Source organism: Pelobates fuscus, chromosome 10, assembly GCF_036172605.1.
Source record: "Pelobates fuscus isolate aPelFus1 chromosome 10, aPelFus1.pri, whole genome shotgun sequence".
In the NCBI taxonomy this organism is placed as follows: domain Eukaryota; kingdom Metazoa; phylum Chordata; class Amphibia; order Anura; family Pelobatidae; genus Pelobates; species Pelobates fuscus.
The window spans coordinates 17,729,955-17,742,600 of record NC_086326.1 but is presented as its reverse complement, the minus strand read 5'-3'; the positions used below and the strand labels follow the sequence as shown (position 1 = coordinate 17,742,600).

General features: G+C 39.9%; 1 protein-coding gene across 1 annotated transcript in view; it reads left to right on the top strand.

The window, feature by feature from the left end:
* Positions 1-12,646, top strand: part of SLIT1 (slit guidance ligand 1) — a 314,126-nt gene that overhangs the window by 57,539 nt on the left and 243,941 nt on the right. The window contains exons 2-3 of the mRNA XM_063434664.1: positions 5,519-5,590; positions 11,660-11,731. Of these exons, the coding sequence (XP_063290734.1) occupies positions 5,519-5,590; positions 11,660-11,731 (144 nt within the window). The remainder of the gene's footprint in view (positions 1-5,518; positions 5,591-11,659; positions 11,732-12,646) is intronic.

The following is a 12,646-nucleotide window of genomic DNA, read 5'->3' as shown; positions in this document are numbered from 1 at the left end:
CGCGGTTACAAAAGTATCCGGGAGGCCAAAGTGTCTAAGAACCTTGAATAGATACGGCCATTTAACTCTATCAAAGGCCTTTTCCGCATTGAGTGACAAGATCAATGTCGGGATCCCCTTAGCTGCCTGCCTCCATATGAGGTCGATGTTACGTCTAGTATTCTCGAATAATTGCCTGCCAGGTATAAATCCCACCTGGTCTGGATGTATTAAACGCGTTAATTGAGGGTTCAGTCGGCTAGCTAGAATCTTTGCTAAAATTTTAGAGTCATGATTTATTAATGAAATCAGACAAAAGTTTTCCGGAACCAAATCGTCTTTGCCAGGTTTCGGCAAAAGCACCACATCGGCCAGTGACATATCTCTGTCCGGCTTGCCCCCCTCCATGAGATCATTGAACAAAGTTTCCATATGTGGTGTAAGCTCTTCGCGGAAGATTTTATAATATAATTTTATAACCCTCAAAGCCATCCCGGCCCAGAGCTTTATTGCCTTTCAATGTCGATATCGCAGCGTCAATCTCTTCAGCCGTAATTCGCGTCCCGAGGGCAGCAGCATCTTCCCCCCCTCAATGTCGGCAGAGACAGATGGGATAGAAAAGTTTTCGTGTCATCAGTTTCGTGCTGTTGGTCAACGTCGTCTCCCCTGGAATGATTGTATAATTTGGAGTAGTAATCCGTAAAAACCTTGGCTATTTCGGTAGGATCCGTACAATGCTTACCCGCAATATCTTTAATTCTCGTAATGTGCGAGTATCCTGTCTCGGGCGGAGAGATCTGGCTAACAGTGTATCCATTTTATTGGATTTTTCATAATAAGTCCTCTTAGACCATACTATAGCTCTAGCTGTATCATCAACTGACGCCCGCCGATTCTGTACGTCCGCCAATGTGTCGGGGGACTAGGCAGCTTTATGTTTCTCTTCAGCTTTTCCCAAAGCTTCCAGGAGAGACGACAATAATTGTGTTTTGCGTTTCTTCTTCAGGGTGGCTTCACGAATCAATATACCTCGTATAACCGCTTTATGTGCGGCCCGTACCGTAGCAGGGCGGAGATCAGACTCCGTATTCCTGGTAAAATACTCGGACAATTCCTTCCGAACTGTCCCCACCACGGCCGGATCTTGCAACAAAGAGGTATTTAGTTTCCAGGACCCGGTTATGCACCACCCCGGAAGGAAGGATTCCTTAGGGAATCCCCTTCCGAGGTCCAAATGTGGGCGTTAGGGGGAGGCCATCAGTCGCGTCACCCGTCACCTCAAACTCTTGGTGATGCTTAGCGGGTATAGAAAGGTACAGAAGAAAGGTACACCTCCCCTGTGTTTAGACTCCCCACATTGGACAATGTCTAACTCCAGCTATCCTTTGACTCCTCAAACTAAGAGCAGGCAGGGAAGAGCCCGAGTGATAAAACAAACAGTATGCGATGGCATGAAATAAACCCGGAACCTCCCGCGCCCCTGGAGTAGTTACCAGCCCCACACTCAGCCTATCGCATTTAAAATTGAGATAGTTGGTAAACAGGCAGTTGATAAAATGCAAAAGTAAGCACCCTCCACCCTAACGATCCAGCCCAGGGACCACATACAAATGAAAGAACCTGCCCCCCGCCCGATTCAGTTGCCTTAAGCATGTCTAAAACACCAACGTGATACCCCTACCACCCCGGGTCCGAACCCCTTCTGGCACACACCCCTCTTTAGCATGGAAAGAGATAAATAACATAAAACATACTTTAAGAAATCCTCGAACTTGTCACAGGAATCGCCGCCCGCCGCCCGTAACAAATCTAAAAACCCAGCAAAAAACGGAAACATAATGTACATCCACCCCAAGCCATAATGGACCCGTAAGGAGTCAGAAAGTGGGCCAACCCAAGCCAGCACATGGTACCCTCCGCCAGCCCCTAAGAGTCTAAGTGAGCATCAGAGTGGGGTCAAGGCCATAAAGCTTATATGGGAACCAAGGCAGAGTTAGGGAACATCAAGCAACCCTAGCCCGCCCCAAACAAAACGATCCCACCCGCGAGATGGGCAACTGACTGACCCGGAGTAGCCCCACCAAAGATCCCGATAGCCTGGGCCTAAATATATATATATATATAAAAAGGCTCCGGCAACAGTATCCCACCCGGAGGACCTCACCGCCCGGATCCGCAGATATCCGATCCAAGACCACAAAAGGAGAGCTGACCTCGTCATTCGTCTGCCGCAAACCACTCGCGAGGGAGAGCAGCAAGGACCTCCGCCGACGCCTTCGGTACCACAAGACCCTCAGGAGCCTGGATCCCCAGAAACGTTGCCGGGTCGCCATCTGGAAACAAAATTTTGGTGCGGCCGTCTTTTAAGGCCAACAGCCGAAAGGGGTGACCCCAGGCGTATTTAATGGAATGTCGCTGCAGGAGCTCGGTAACCGGGCGCCACTCGCGCCGTCGCTGCAGAGTTGTTGGGGTCAAATCCTGATATAGGGCCAGGTCTACCCCTTTATAGACTATCGGACGATCCCTGCCACGCTTCATCAGGGCCTCCTTCGTCTGAAAGGATAAGAATTTAATGATGACATCTCTGGGCCGTCTGTCACCTGCCCTCTTAGTCCGGAGTGCTCTATGCACCCGTTCTATATGCCACAAGTGGTCCGGTATATCGGGGAGAAGTGGTTGAAAAATTCCCAAGACGACCTCAATGAGACCCTTCCCTCTCCTGCTCCGGTAGACCGCGGAGGCGAATGTTATTTCGCCACGATTTATTACCAAGATCGTCGATCACCGATTCAGCCGTGAGAAGTTGGGACGTCAGGAGGTTAATCTGGGCGGCGGCTTTGTTGTGGGCCACGACCGTGGATTCCACTCGCTGTTCGAGCGCCGCTGTCCTTGCGCCCAAGGCCTGTATTTCCGCCTTCACTTCGGCCGTGTTGCGGACAATCTCAGTGGCCAGGTAAGCACGCACTTCAGCCAGTTTAGCCAGTATCTGGCCAGTATCGGAGTCCGAAGCTCCCATGGCAACGCCGCTCCCTGGGCTTAAGGGTGAACGCGGTGTTCCTTGGCCGTCCCGTCCACCATCCTGTGTGCTCAATCGCACAGCGCGAGAGGCCGCAAACATTTCGGACACTGTTGTACCCGTTTCAGTCAGTTTTTTCGGTTGTTTCCTCGGGGCCCTCTTATCCATCGTGGTTCCCCCACAGGTATATGCAATTTTAGTGGTTTGTCTCCGCTATTGTAAGCAGTTGACACCGTGGTCGCAGCAGAGCTCTACCCGGACACGTCCAGCTCGCACGGCCGCAAACGTTTTTGATTCCATCGGGTCTTTTGCAATATATGTATACATTTTATTATTTTTCCACATGGATTAATTTCAGTAACAACATTGTGTGAAAGACCTATTAGTGCGCATCATTTTAAAAAATTTTTTTACATCTATCTAGTTATAAAATGAAAATTCATTTTGTCCAAATTGATTCTTCAGATTTTTTTTTGTCTTGTTTTGAGCAGTTCAGCGTTTGTCCTAGATTACTTCTGTAATATGAATTATTGGTCCTGTTTAAGACAAAAAGTGAATTTTGAGACCAATGTATGATTTTGTTTTTTTAATTTGGATTTCTGCATTGCTAGAGGATCCCTTTGTTTTTAAAAACAAAAAATAATTTTTTTGAAAGTGAGAATCTGTTAACCAGAAGTGTTCAACCCTAACCCTCCAGCTGTGGCTCTGAATTTCCCATTATTCTCTAGCTCTCTGTGTTAAACCATTTTTTGAATAGCTCCTCACTTGAACTCCATTTTAGAAATCCATGGCAGTGGCTAGTTCTTATATTTAACGAAATTGACCCTGTTACAGATTTGCTTACAAAACCTGTCCTAGATACAATCTGTTATTTATTCAGGATAATCGTGTAACTTCTCACAAAAAATCCTATTTTATTTTTTTTAAGCAATGTGACTCCTTAAGATACAAAGACTGTTTTCTTTCAGTGTCATATGTTCTGTGTGCGTGACTTCAATGCATTCGTGTCCAATATCTTTATAAATTAAACACTAAGAGTTCCGTACACTTTTTCTGAAAATGTACCAGTCAAAACTAAATTGCATGTTGTTAAAAACTGCGAATATAGACAGAAAAGCTATAGATATGGCCACCACAATAGGGACATCGGCTTACTTCCGCCATGGTGGCCATTTTGGAGGAGCCAGGACCATTTTGATGTTGGGTTGCTGGAGAGAATATCCTGCAAAACTATCTAAGAATGGCCACAAGGGATATGCATTTTTTAGTATACGTTTTTAAAATGTAGCCAAAATGTGTATTTCTAATTTTTAATCCATAACGATGACTGCTTTTGTGGTAGGTCACTTCCTGATTGGTTTCTTTGCAAATGGCTTTATATGTAGATATCCTATGCTTGGCTAATTTAATATGTGTAGAATTAACAGGGAGTGCTTCATCCATACCTTATACCTACAATATATCCAAATAATTATGGGGGGTCCAACCTTATGGACATTACTCTCTATCTGTTCCTATGCATATAGCCATGGAACATTTAACATTTTGGGGACTCTTGTATCGTATCTTCTTTCTTTTTGGGGATCTTTTAAGCCAACATTCTAAGGATAACACTGACACTCTTTGTATATAAAACTCGTCTCTGAAAAGCCTCAGGAGGGGAGGCCACAATTAACTACTTTAATCTGGGTCTTCTAGACATGCTGGGATAAATTGACGTAAATGGTTCACTTAACAATGAAACTTCCCGGATATAATGCCAAAATTGGTGCCATCTCAACGCTAACCTTACCTGTTTATAGGTAGAGCGAAGGAGCACATTTTCAAAGAGTTGTCATCTGGACACATTTATTTTCAATTTCCAAGCTTGTGTTGTGGTTTGCCGTGTCTGTCTATGTAGACCTGAGAATATATCTCTAGCAGAGGTGAAGGAAAAAATGTTTTTCTACATACTAAATGTATAGAAGAATTTTCAGTTCAAAATGATCGAAGACATGTTGGCACTATATAATTGAAAAAACAGGGGGTTGGTTGCACTCACAAGAACATGCTTAAATGGGTTGCTGGAACTATATAATAGCCCTCTAGTATTTAGTATTGGAATAGCTTTATGGCAGTGCATATATATTTATCATAAATGTTTGCTGAGCTCAACCGATTGAATAATTTAGGCAAGAATGTCCAAATTTAAAAAAAAATAAAAAAAAAAATTTAAAGATAATTTTTTCACTCTGAACTAATATCCAAAATTTCACGTCTGTCATTCTGTCCCCTCATGGTGCTGATCCGTGACTATTTAGCATTTAAATTACCTGGTCTTATGTGATTTTGATATTCAGTGTTTAAAAATAAATAAATAAATAAAGTAATAAAAAAAATGTATTCTGTGTAAAGGTGAGACCATGTCAGTTATTAAAGCGGAATGGAGCGGAGATGGGACACGGTTTGCATGATAACATTTCTAGAGGGAATGTCTTTTATTGTGACGTCTTCTTATCAAAATTTTCTTTCTTTACTTTGCAGAGAACTGAATGGTAACAACATTACACGCATCACCAAGAATGACTTCTCGGGCCTAAAGCAGCTGCGAGTTTTGTAAGTTGTGTTTTTGGTTTGTGTTTTTTTTTTTCATGCAAAAAAAATGTAGTCCAGGAAAATGAATATGCTGATGGATCGCCTCCGATAAATATGATCTTCTATATTCCATTTCTGGTCATAACGCAAGCACCCAAAATGGGAGCTCCCTTTTTTTTTTTTTTTTTTTTTTCTTTGCTCCCACCTTTCAATGTGTGATTGTGGATCCAATGTTCCCATCAGGGCAGAGATACTATGTTAAGAGAATTGCAGGATTTTCAAGGAAACCGAGTGGCAACCTACGGAACATCCCCTACTTTCTTATTTAATAGTTACATTAACATTTTAAATCTCGAATTTCTAAAATATACAGCCCCCTGTACATCTTCTCTACCTTGGTGTTCCTCTTTTACTTTTTTTTTTCAATTAATTTTTGGGGGGGCTCATAGTTTGTGATGTACTTTGTGCAAATAATCTTTACTGAACAAGAATACAGACTTCACATTTTATTGAATAACCGTAGTTGATGTTTTCAGATTTATACATTATATTCCACCTTGCAAACAACACACAAACACCTTTCTTCAGTATAGATGTGTTTTAGTTAATTAACCTTTATTATCACACATTCTTCCTCTGGAACTGCAATTAAATAGTTATCTTAATTTAGGAGTCGGCAAACACTAAAGTAGCATTGTAGTAAACTAGTGCCTAATACAGTAAAAAAACAAAAACAAAAAAACCTTTAAGCTACTTACCTGGAATTTATTAGATTATTAGCCAAAGTGGTCATTTAAATCAAGAATCATGGTTTTTGTATATAGTATACCAAAATTTACAATGTTGTATTTCATTTTTTATTTTTTTCCCCAAAATATCTTCTCTTTACATATATTTGTAAATATATTCAGGGGATATCCAAAAACATGGGCTTTACTTTCTAATAGCTCTATAAAAGTATTAATTGGGTTCACCTTATGTATATAGTTTGATTGGATGAGGCCAGACAACAGTCAAGTGGCAAATATTGGGTTGTAAGCAAAAAGAATCAGGACACACGCGTGTAAAACTAATTACCATTCCAATTAGATTGAAGTAGCCTTTAGAATAAAGACCCATAAGGTAAAGTTGTCTGCACATTTTCTTGCCAATAATTTTTTTAAGCGAGGCCTATTTTCAGAGAGAATTACATACGATAACATTTTAGCCAGATTTTGATACATAATTTTTTTCATCTTTAAAACAAAAAGGTGACAGATGCACTGTAATTCACCACGTTCTTCATTTTTAAAATTATATTCCGTTATTCCTCAGTCTTGTGGAAGTTATAGAACACTTTAAAAAATAATATGGATATAACATCTGGTACGTGTTAGAAAGCACAGGGAGAGTTTTAAGACTCGGCAGCAATTAGTCTTTTAAATTAAAGCACATATATAGACAAATATTTTATATAGAGACGCAAACAAATTTTGCGGTTATCACGATCTGCTCCTTTTATGGGAGTGTTAGTCTTGTATGGTTATTGACATAAGGTATTGAAATATTAAAAGAAGAATGTGCATTGTGGTTTTTTTTTGTTTTTTTTTAAATGTTTTAGTTTTTTTTATCATCTTTTTGTAGTTCTGTATAATTAGTCTACGGGGTCTGTTGAGAAATAGCTGAATTCTTCTGCTTTGTTCCATTCTAATTTTGGGAGTAGTGCAATGTTCCGTGTTAGGGAAAAGATTGGAATGTTGGAACTTGTGAAGGCATAGACTTCTGTTTTCAATCTCTAAGGATTATGTCATTTAGCTAATTTCCAGTTTCTTGTTTTGTATCTAAAATAGACAAAACAAAATGTCTTTAGAGCATAAACATGTTCACAAAACAAAGTATAGAAATAGACATCTGACCAACAAGCGCATTTTTGTGTTGGTCAGTTTGAAAAGCGTGTTTCCAAAACTGATTATATAGAACAGTACAAAGAGAAAATCGTATACATGCATGTTTTGTTGTTTTGAGCTAGCGACCAGCATGCAAATAGTTACAAATTCTCGGTAATGTGAGGGTAAATGTGTGGCCGATGGCCAGTACTTGCTAGCCAGCCGCTACATTAGTTTAAATTAAAAACATTTAAAATATGTGTAGATTAGTAGAAAAAAAGGTTTTTCTCCTATCGGTCTCTCTCAATGCTGAGGAATGACACAGGGAGAGCAGGAAGTCCCTCTGATCTCCACCCATAACAACCAGAGCGCATGCACTAGGGACAGAACAGAGTGATGCCATTAAGACGTTGGCATCCTGACCAGCATGTCAGGTCTTGGATGAGGTTTGCCCTGCTTAGGAAGTCTCCCCAAGGAGGGTAAATCAACAAAGAGCAAAGGAGGAGAGCGGATGGAGCCCACCTCTGTAAGGACATCCTGTAGGGAGCGGAGAGACAGATACGTCTGACTGTTTCCTTGACCCTCTTCAGTCTGGCTTTTGTCCCCTCCACTCTACTGACACTGCTCTTATTAAAGTCACTAAAGACCTAATTGCAGCTAAATCCAAAGGGCACTACTCTATACTAATTCTTCTTGACCTCTCTGCTGCCTTTGACACTGTTGACCATGTTCTCCTTCGCCAAACTCTTCAATCTGTGACTCTATCCTTTTGTGGTTTTCCTCTTATCTCTCATTTAACGCTCATTTGGTGTCTCCTTTTATAATGATACCTCCTCCCTTCTTCCTGTTCCTGTTGGAGTCCCCCAAGGCTCTGTACTTGGTCCCCTTCTATTTTCTCTTTATACTGCCTCTCTTGGCAAACTTATTGCCTCATTTGGATTCCATTACCACCTGTACGTTGATGACACCCAGCTATATCTCTCCTCCCCGAATCACTCCCCTGCCGTCCTGCAACGTGTCACTACTGGTCTTTCTTCCATCTCTGATTGGATGTCCACCCGCTTTCTAAAATCTCAATCTCTCTAAAACTGAGCCCCTTATCTGTCTTTCCTCCTCCCAATACTGATTTTCCCCTCTTTCGCTGTCCCTTCAAGTGAGTGGTACCCACATCAGTGCATCCTTGCAAGCGTGCTGTCTTGGCGTTCTACTTGATTCTGGCCTGAAATCTGCCACCTTAAAAACCTAGCCCGCATCTGCCCCTTTCTTACACAAGTTGCTACTAAGGAGCTTGTCCATGCTCTCGTATAGATTATTGTAACTCTCTCCTAATAGGTCTTCCCACAAGTTGTATTGCACCGCTAAATCTGTAATGAATGCTGCAGCCAGACTGATTTCCCTCTCCTGTCGCTCCTCACACCTCTCCCCTCTGCCAGTCCTTACATTGGCTTCCTGTATCTTATAGGAGTCAATTCAAGGTCCTAACCCACACCTATAAAGCACTGACCAATTCTAGCCCCTCTTATATCTCTTCACTAATCCGCAGGTATGCCCCTTCTCGGTCTCTCCGCTCTGTCCATGACCTTCTCCTGTACGCTACTCGCACCCATACCGCCAACTCACGCTTGCAGGACTTCTCACGGGCGGCTCCTTTCCTTTGAAATAGCCTGCCTATCACCATCAAGCTCTCCCATAGTCTTCAATCATTTTAAAAAGTGCCTCAAAACCCATCTCTTTAGAAAAGCTTATGGCCCCCCAGAGTAACCTCTACCTCACATACCTGTCTCTTGCTCTTTCCTAAAGGGCAGCACTCTACTCTCTCCTCCAGCTCTGCTTCACTTATGATTATGCAATATGAAAAATGACCACAGTTTTTGTTTCTTTAAGAAAACAAAACCGTTAATCATATGAAAGGTAGCATAGGTTTTGGATCCAACTTTGATAAAGAGATCAATAATATGAAATAATAATAATTTCTGTGAATAGTGGGAAGTTTTGGTTCCAATTTGTATGCTACATAAAATGTAGATCTAAACGTGAAAACATTATCTGTAAGTTATATAACTGAAAACGGATCTTACATGTTTTTTAATTAGAGCCTTCATAGATTTTTCTTGTCTTTGTCTTTTTTTCTCTTTTTTGTTTTCCTGCCAATTTATTTCGAGAATTAATTTTCCACAATATCAAAATTTAGTTTTTCTTGGAATAACTCCATGTGGTTCTTCAGTGTTCATAACCAGAAATGGCTGGGATTTAGCATGGAAAGAGATACTATCTCAAGTGAATGATAAATCACAGAAATGTCTATTCATTAAAGTAGTGAGCTTATGTGTTTTATTAAGTCACATGTTGCTGAATAAAATCACACGACGGGTAACAAACAGTGTAACACTTTATATCCCAATATGTGTTAACATATATATAGTGTGCGTGGATTTATCAAACACAAATAAAGTAGACGTGTACTAATAGCAATCTTTCGGGATGTTTTTCCTCACCTGCTACTATTTGGCAAAGGTACTTACGTTCCCGGAAATGACCTAGAGGCCAAGAGGGACTCAGCCCTTGGCGTTTTTAGTTGTATTTCACGTGTAATTCTTTTCAAAAAAATGTTTTCGTTTGTTTTGTTACTTTTTTCTGTCTACACAATTCATAATTCTTAATCAAATTTGTACTAATCCATTTTATATTTACTAAGCAGTTAATGCTCTTATTCATGACTCCATGTTGGTATATACTGTATAGGTTTCAATAGCAAATGTTGGATAAAAGTGATGTTTTAATATTTACTACAATAAGTCACATATCTTGCCTTTAATATAATGGCCTACAGTGTCGTTTTCTATAGGCATAAGAATATGTTTCACTTTCATCATCTCCCTGGTAACAGCGCTGCAGAATATGTTGGTGATTTCTAAATACCCGTAATTAATACATAAATAACAGTCAAAACATGGGGGATATGATAAAAACATTTAAATACATAAAGGGAATCAACACAGTAAAAGAGGAGACTATATTTAAAAGAAGAAAAACTACCACAACAAGAGGACATAGTCTTACATTAGAGGGACAAAGGTTTAAAAATAATATCAGGAAGTATTACTTTACTGAGAGGGTAGTGGATGCATGGAAAAGCCTTCCAGCTGAAGTGGTAGAGGTTAACACAGTAAAGGAGTTTAAGCATGCGTGGGATAGCCATAAGGCTATCCTAACTATAAGATAAGGCCAGGGACTAATGAGAGTATTTAGAAAATTGGGCAGGCTAGATGGGCCGAATGGTTCTTATCTGCCGTCACATTCTATGTTTCTATGTAACATATATGAATGGTTTGCTACTTGCATACTATCTTAGCCGCCTCCTCTTCTGATATAACTAATGCGGAGGTTCCTACTTGCTATTACTGACATTAATTCCACTTGTGTTTGGACGGCATTCATTAGCTTGGAGTGTCGGCAGATGTTCTCCGTCAATGAATTCCATTAAACGAGGGATGAAATTGAAACACCTAATATAAAATCTGCAATCTGCTGAATGTATCTCTATTACCCATGATTATAATGGCACAAGTGTCATGTGTATGTGCGTTACATTGCTGGTATGAAAATAATAATGTAATAGGATCATTAAATACATTAAATACAGCAAAGTGTTGTTCTAAGAGATTAGGAATACTATCAGATCTTCCTCCAGTCATTGGAGGGACTTCCATTCAAGATAGCAGATTGGTGACTGGCAGGACAGAAGAGCCTAGACCAGGGGTGCCCAAAAGTAGATCCCCAGATGTTTTAAAACGACCGCTTCCATGATGCTTTGCCGTTCTAAAGGCATGCAAAGCATCATGGGAGTTGTGGTTCTACGACATCCTAGGATCTACCTTTTGGGCACCCCTAGACTTGTTCCTCAGACATCTACTGCAGAACCAGAAGGTAAAGTCTTGTACATTCAGAGCTTCTCTGCTGGTTTGGTATCCACCTTAATATGTTCAAAGGTACCCATACGTTGGTACAAATATAAAGTAATTTTAACATTTGATATTTGTTGATCATACTGCATATTTAAAATGTTCTTCACACTGTCCTTCAAATCTGCATTAATGATCTAAGACTAAATAAAAGTTCTGGTTCTTGCAGTTTTTACTTGAGGTCAACGTGTGTGGTTCTGATAACTTCTATGAGTATTATAAGTCCAAGATCTGAGGATTTCATGATCTACTTTCTTTTCTAGGCAACTAATGGAAAATCAGATCAACAATGTGGAACGTGGTGCGTTCGATGATATGAAGGAGCTCGAGAGGCTGTGAGTGGTTACATTCTTAAACAGTTTCCTGGTATACAGTTTGTTCCCATTTTTCATTTAAAGGTTAAGTTCAGTAAAAAATAATAACTTAAAAATAGATATATTTGTATATACCCATCATTACAACAACCCCCACATTGCATTCTGGCTTTCAACCCAGTATTTAATGCGCAGTGTGAGGTCACCAACCTAAAAGTACATTAGAATGTTTACAGGGTTATTCACGAAAGTTACAATTATCACAAATTCAAAGTGACTTTCAAATATCCGGCCAAAATCGAAGCATTGGAAATAGTCCGTAATTCAGACATCCTTCCAGTTCAGATATTTTGGTCAAATTTTTTTAATTTACTTTAAATTTAGTTTGAGTTCCCAACTATTCTCACTTTATTGTAGTTGTATTAGTCCAGTGATGTGGATGTAAGATAATAGACAAAATTAATATCTTGGAATACCTTTTCTATTGGATTGACATGTATGCTGTGTGTCCCATCGCTCAGAAATACTTTAGACTTGAGCAAGGTGGGATCTCCCAAAAACTTGTCCATCAAAACTTCTCTCAGCCCAATAAAAAAAATGATATTACAATATATTTATTTCATCTGTTATATAATGCCAAAAAACAATTGAGCTCTCAAATAAAAAAAAAAAGTCAACGTTTCAAATACAAAGCTTTCATCAGCAGGACTATGTTTTATACCAGAAACTGAATAAAGGTTAAGATGTTAAGTTTTATTTATCCTTAAAAAAGATCCTGGAGTGCTATTTTATTTTTAATTTTTAATTTTTTTTTTGTATTTTGTGAGAACAAGCACCAGGCCCCAAATCTTCATTGGATTCTGGAGAGCAGAATTGATATGTAATACAATTTTCTCAGCCCTCATGGGTGCTATATATTCCTCATTCTCGGGTCCT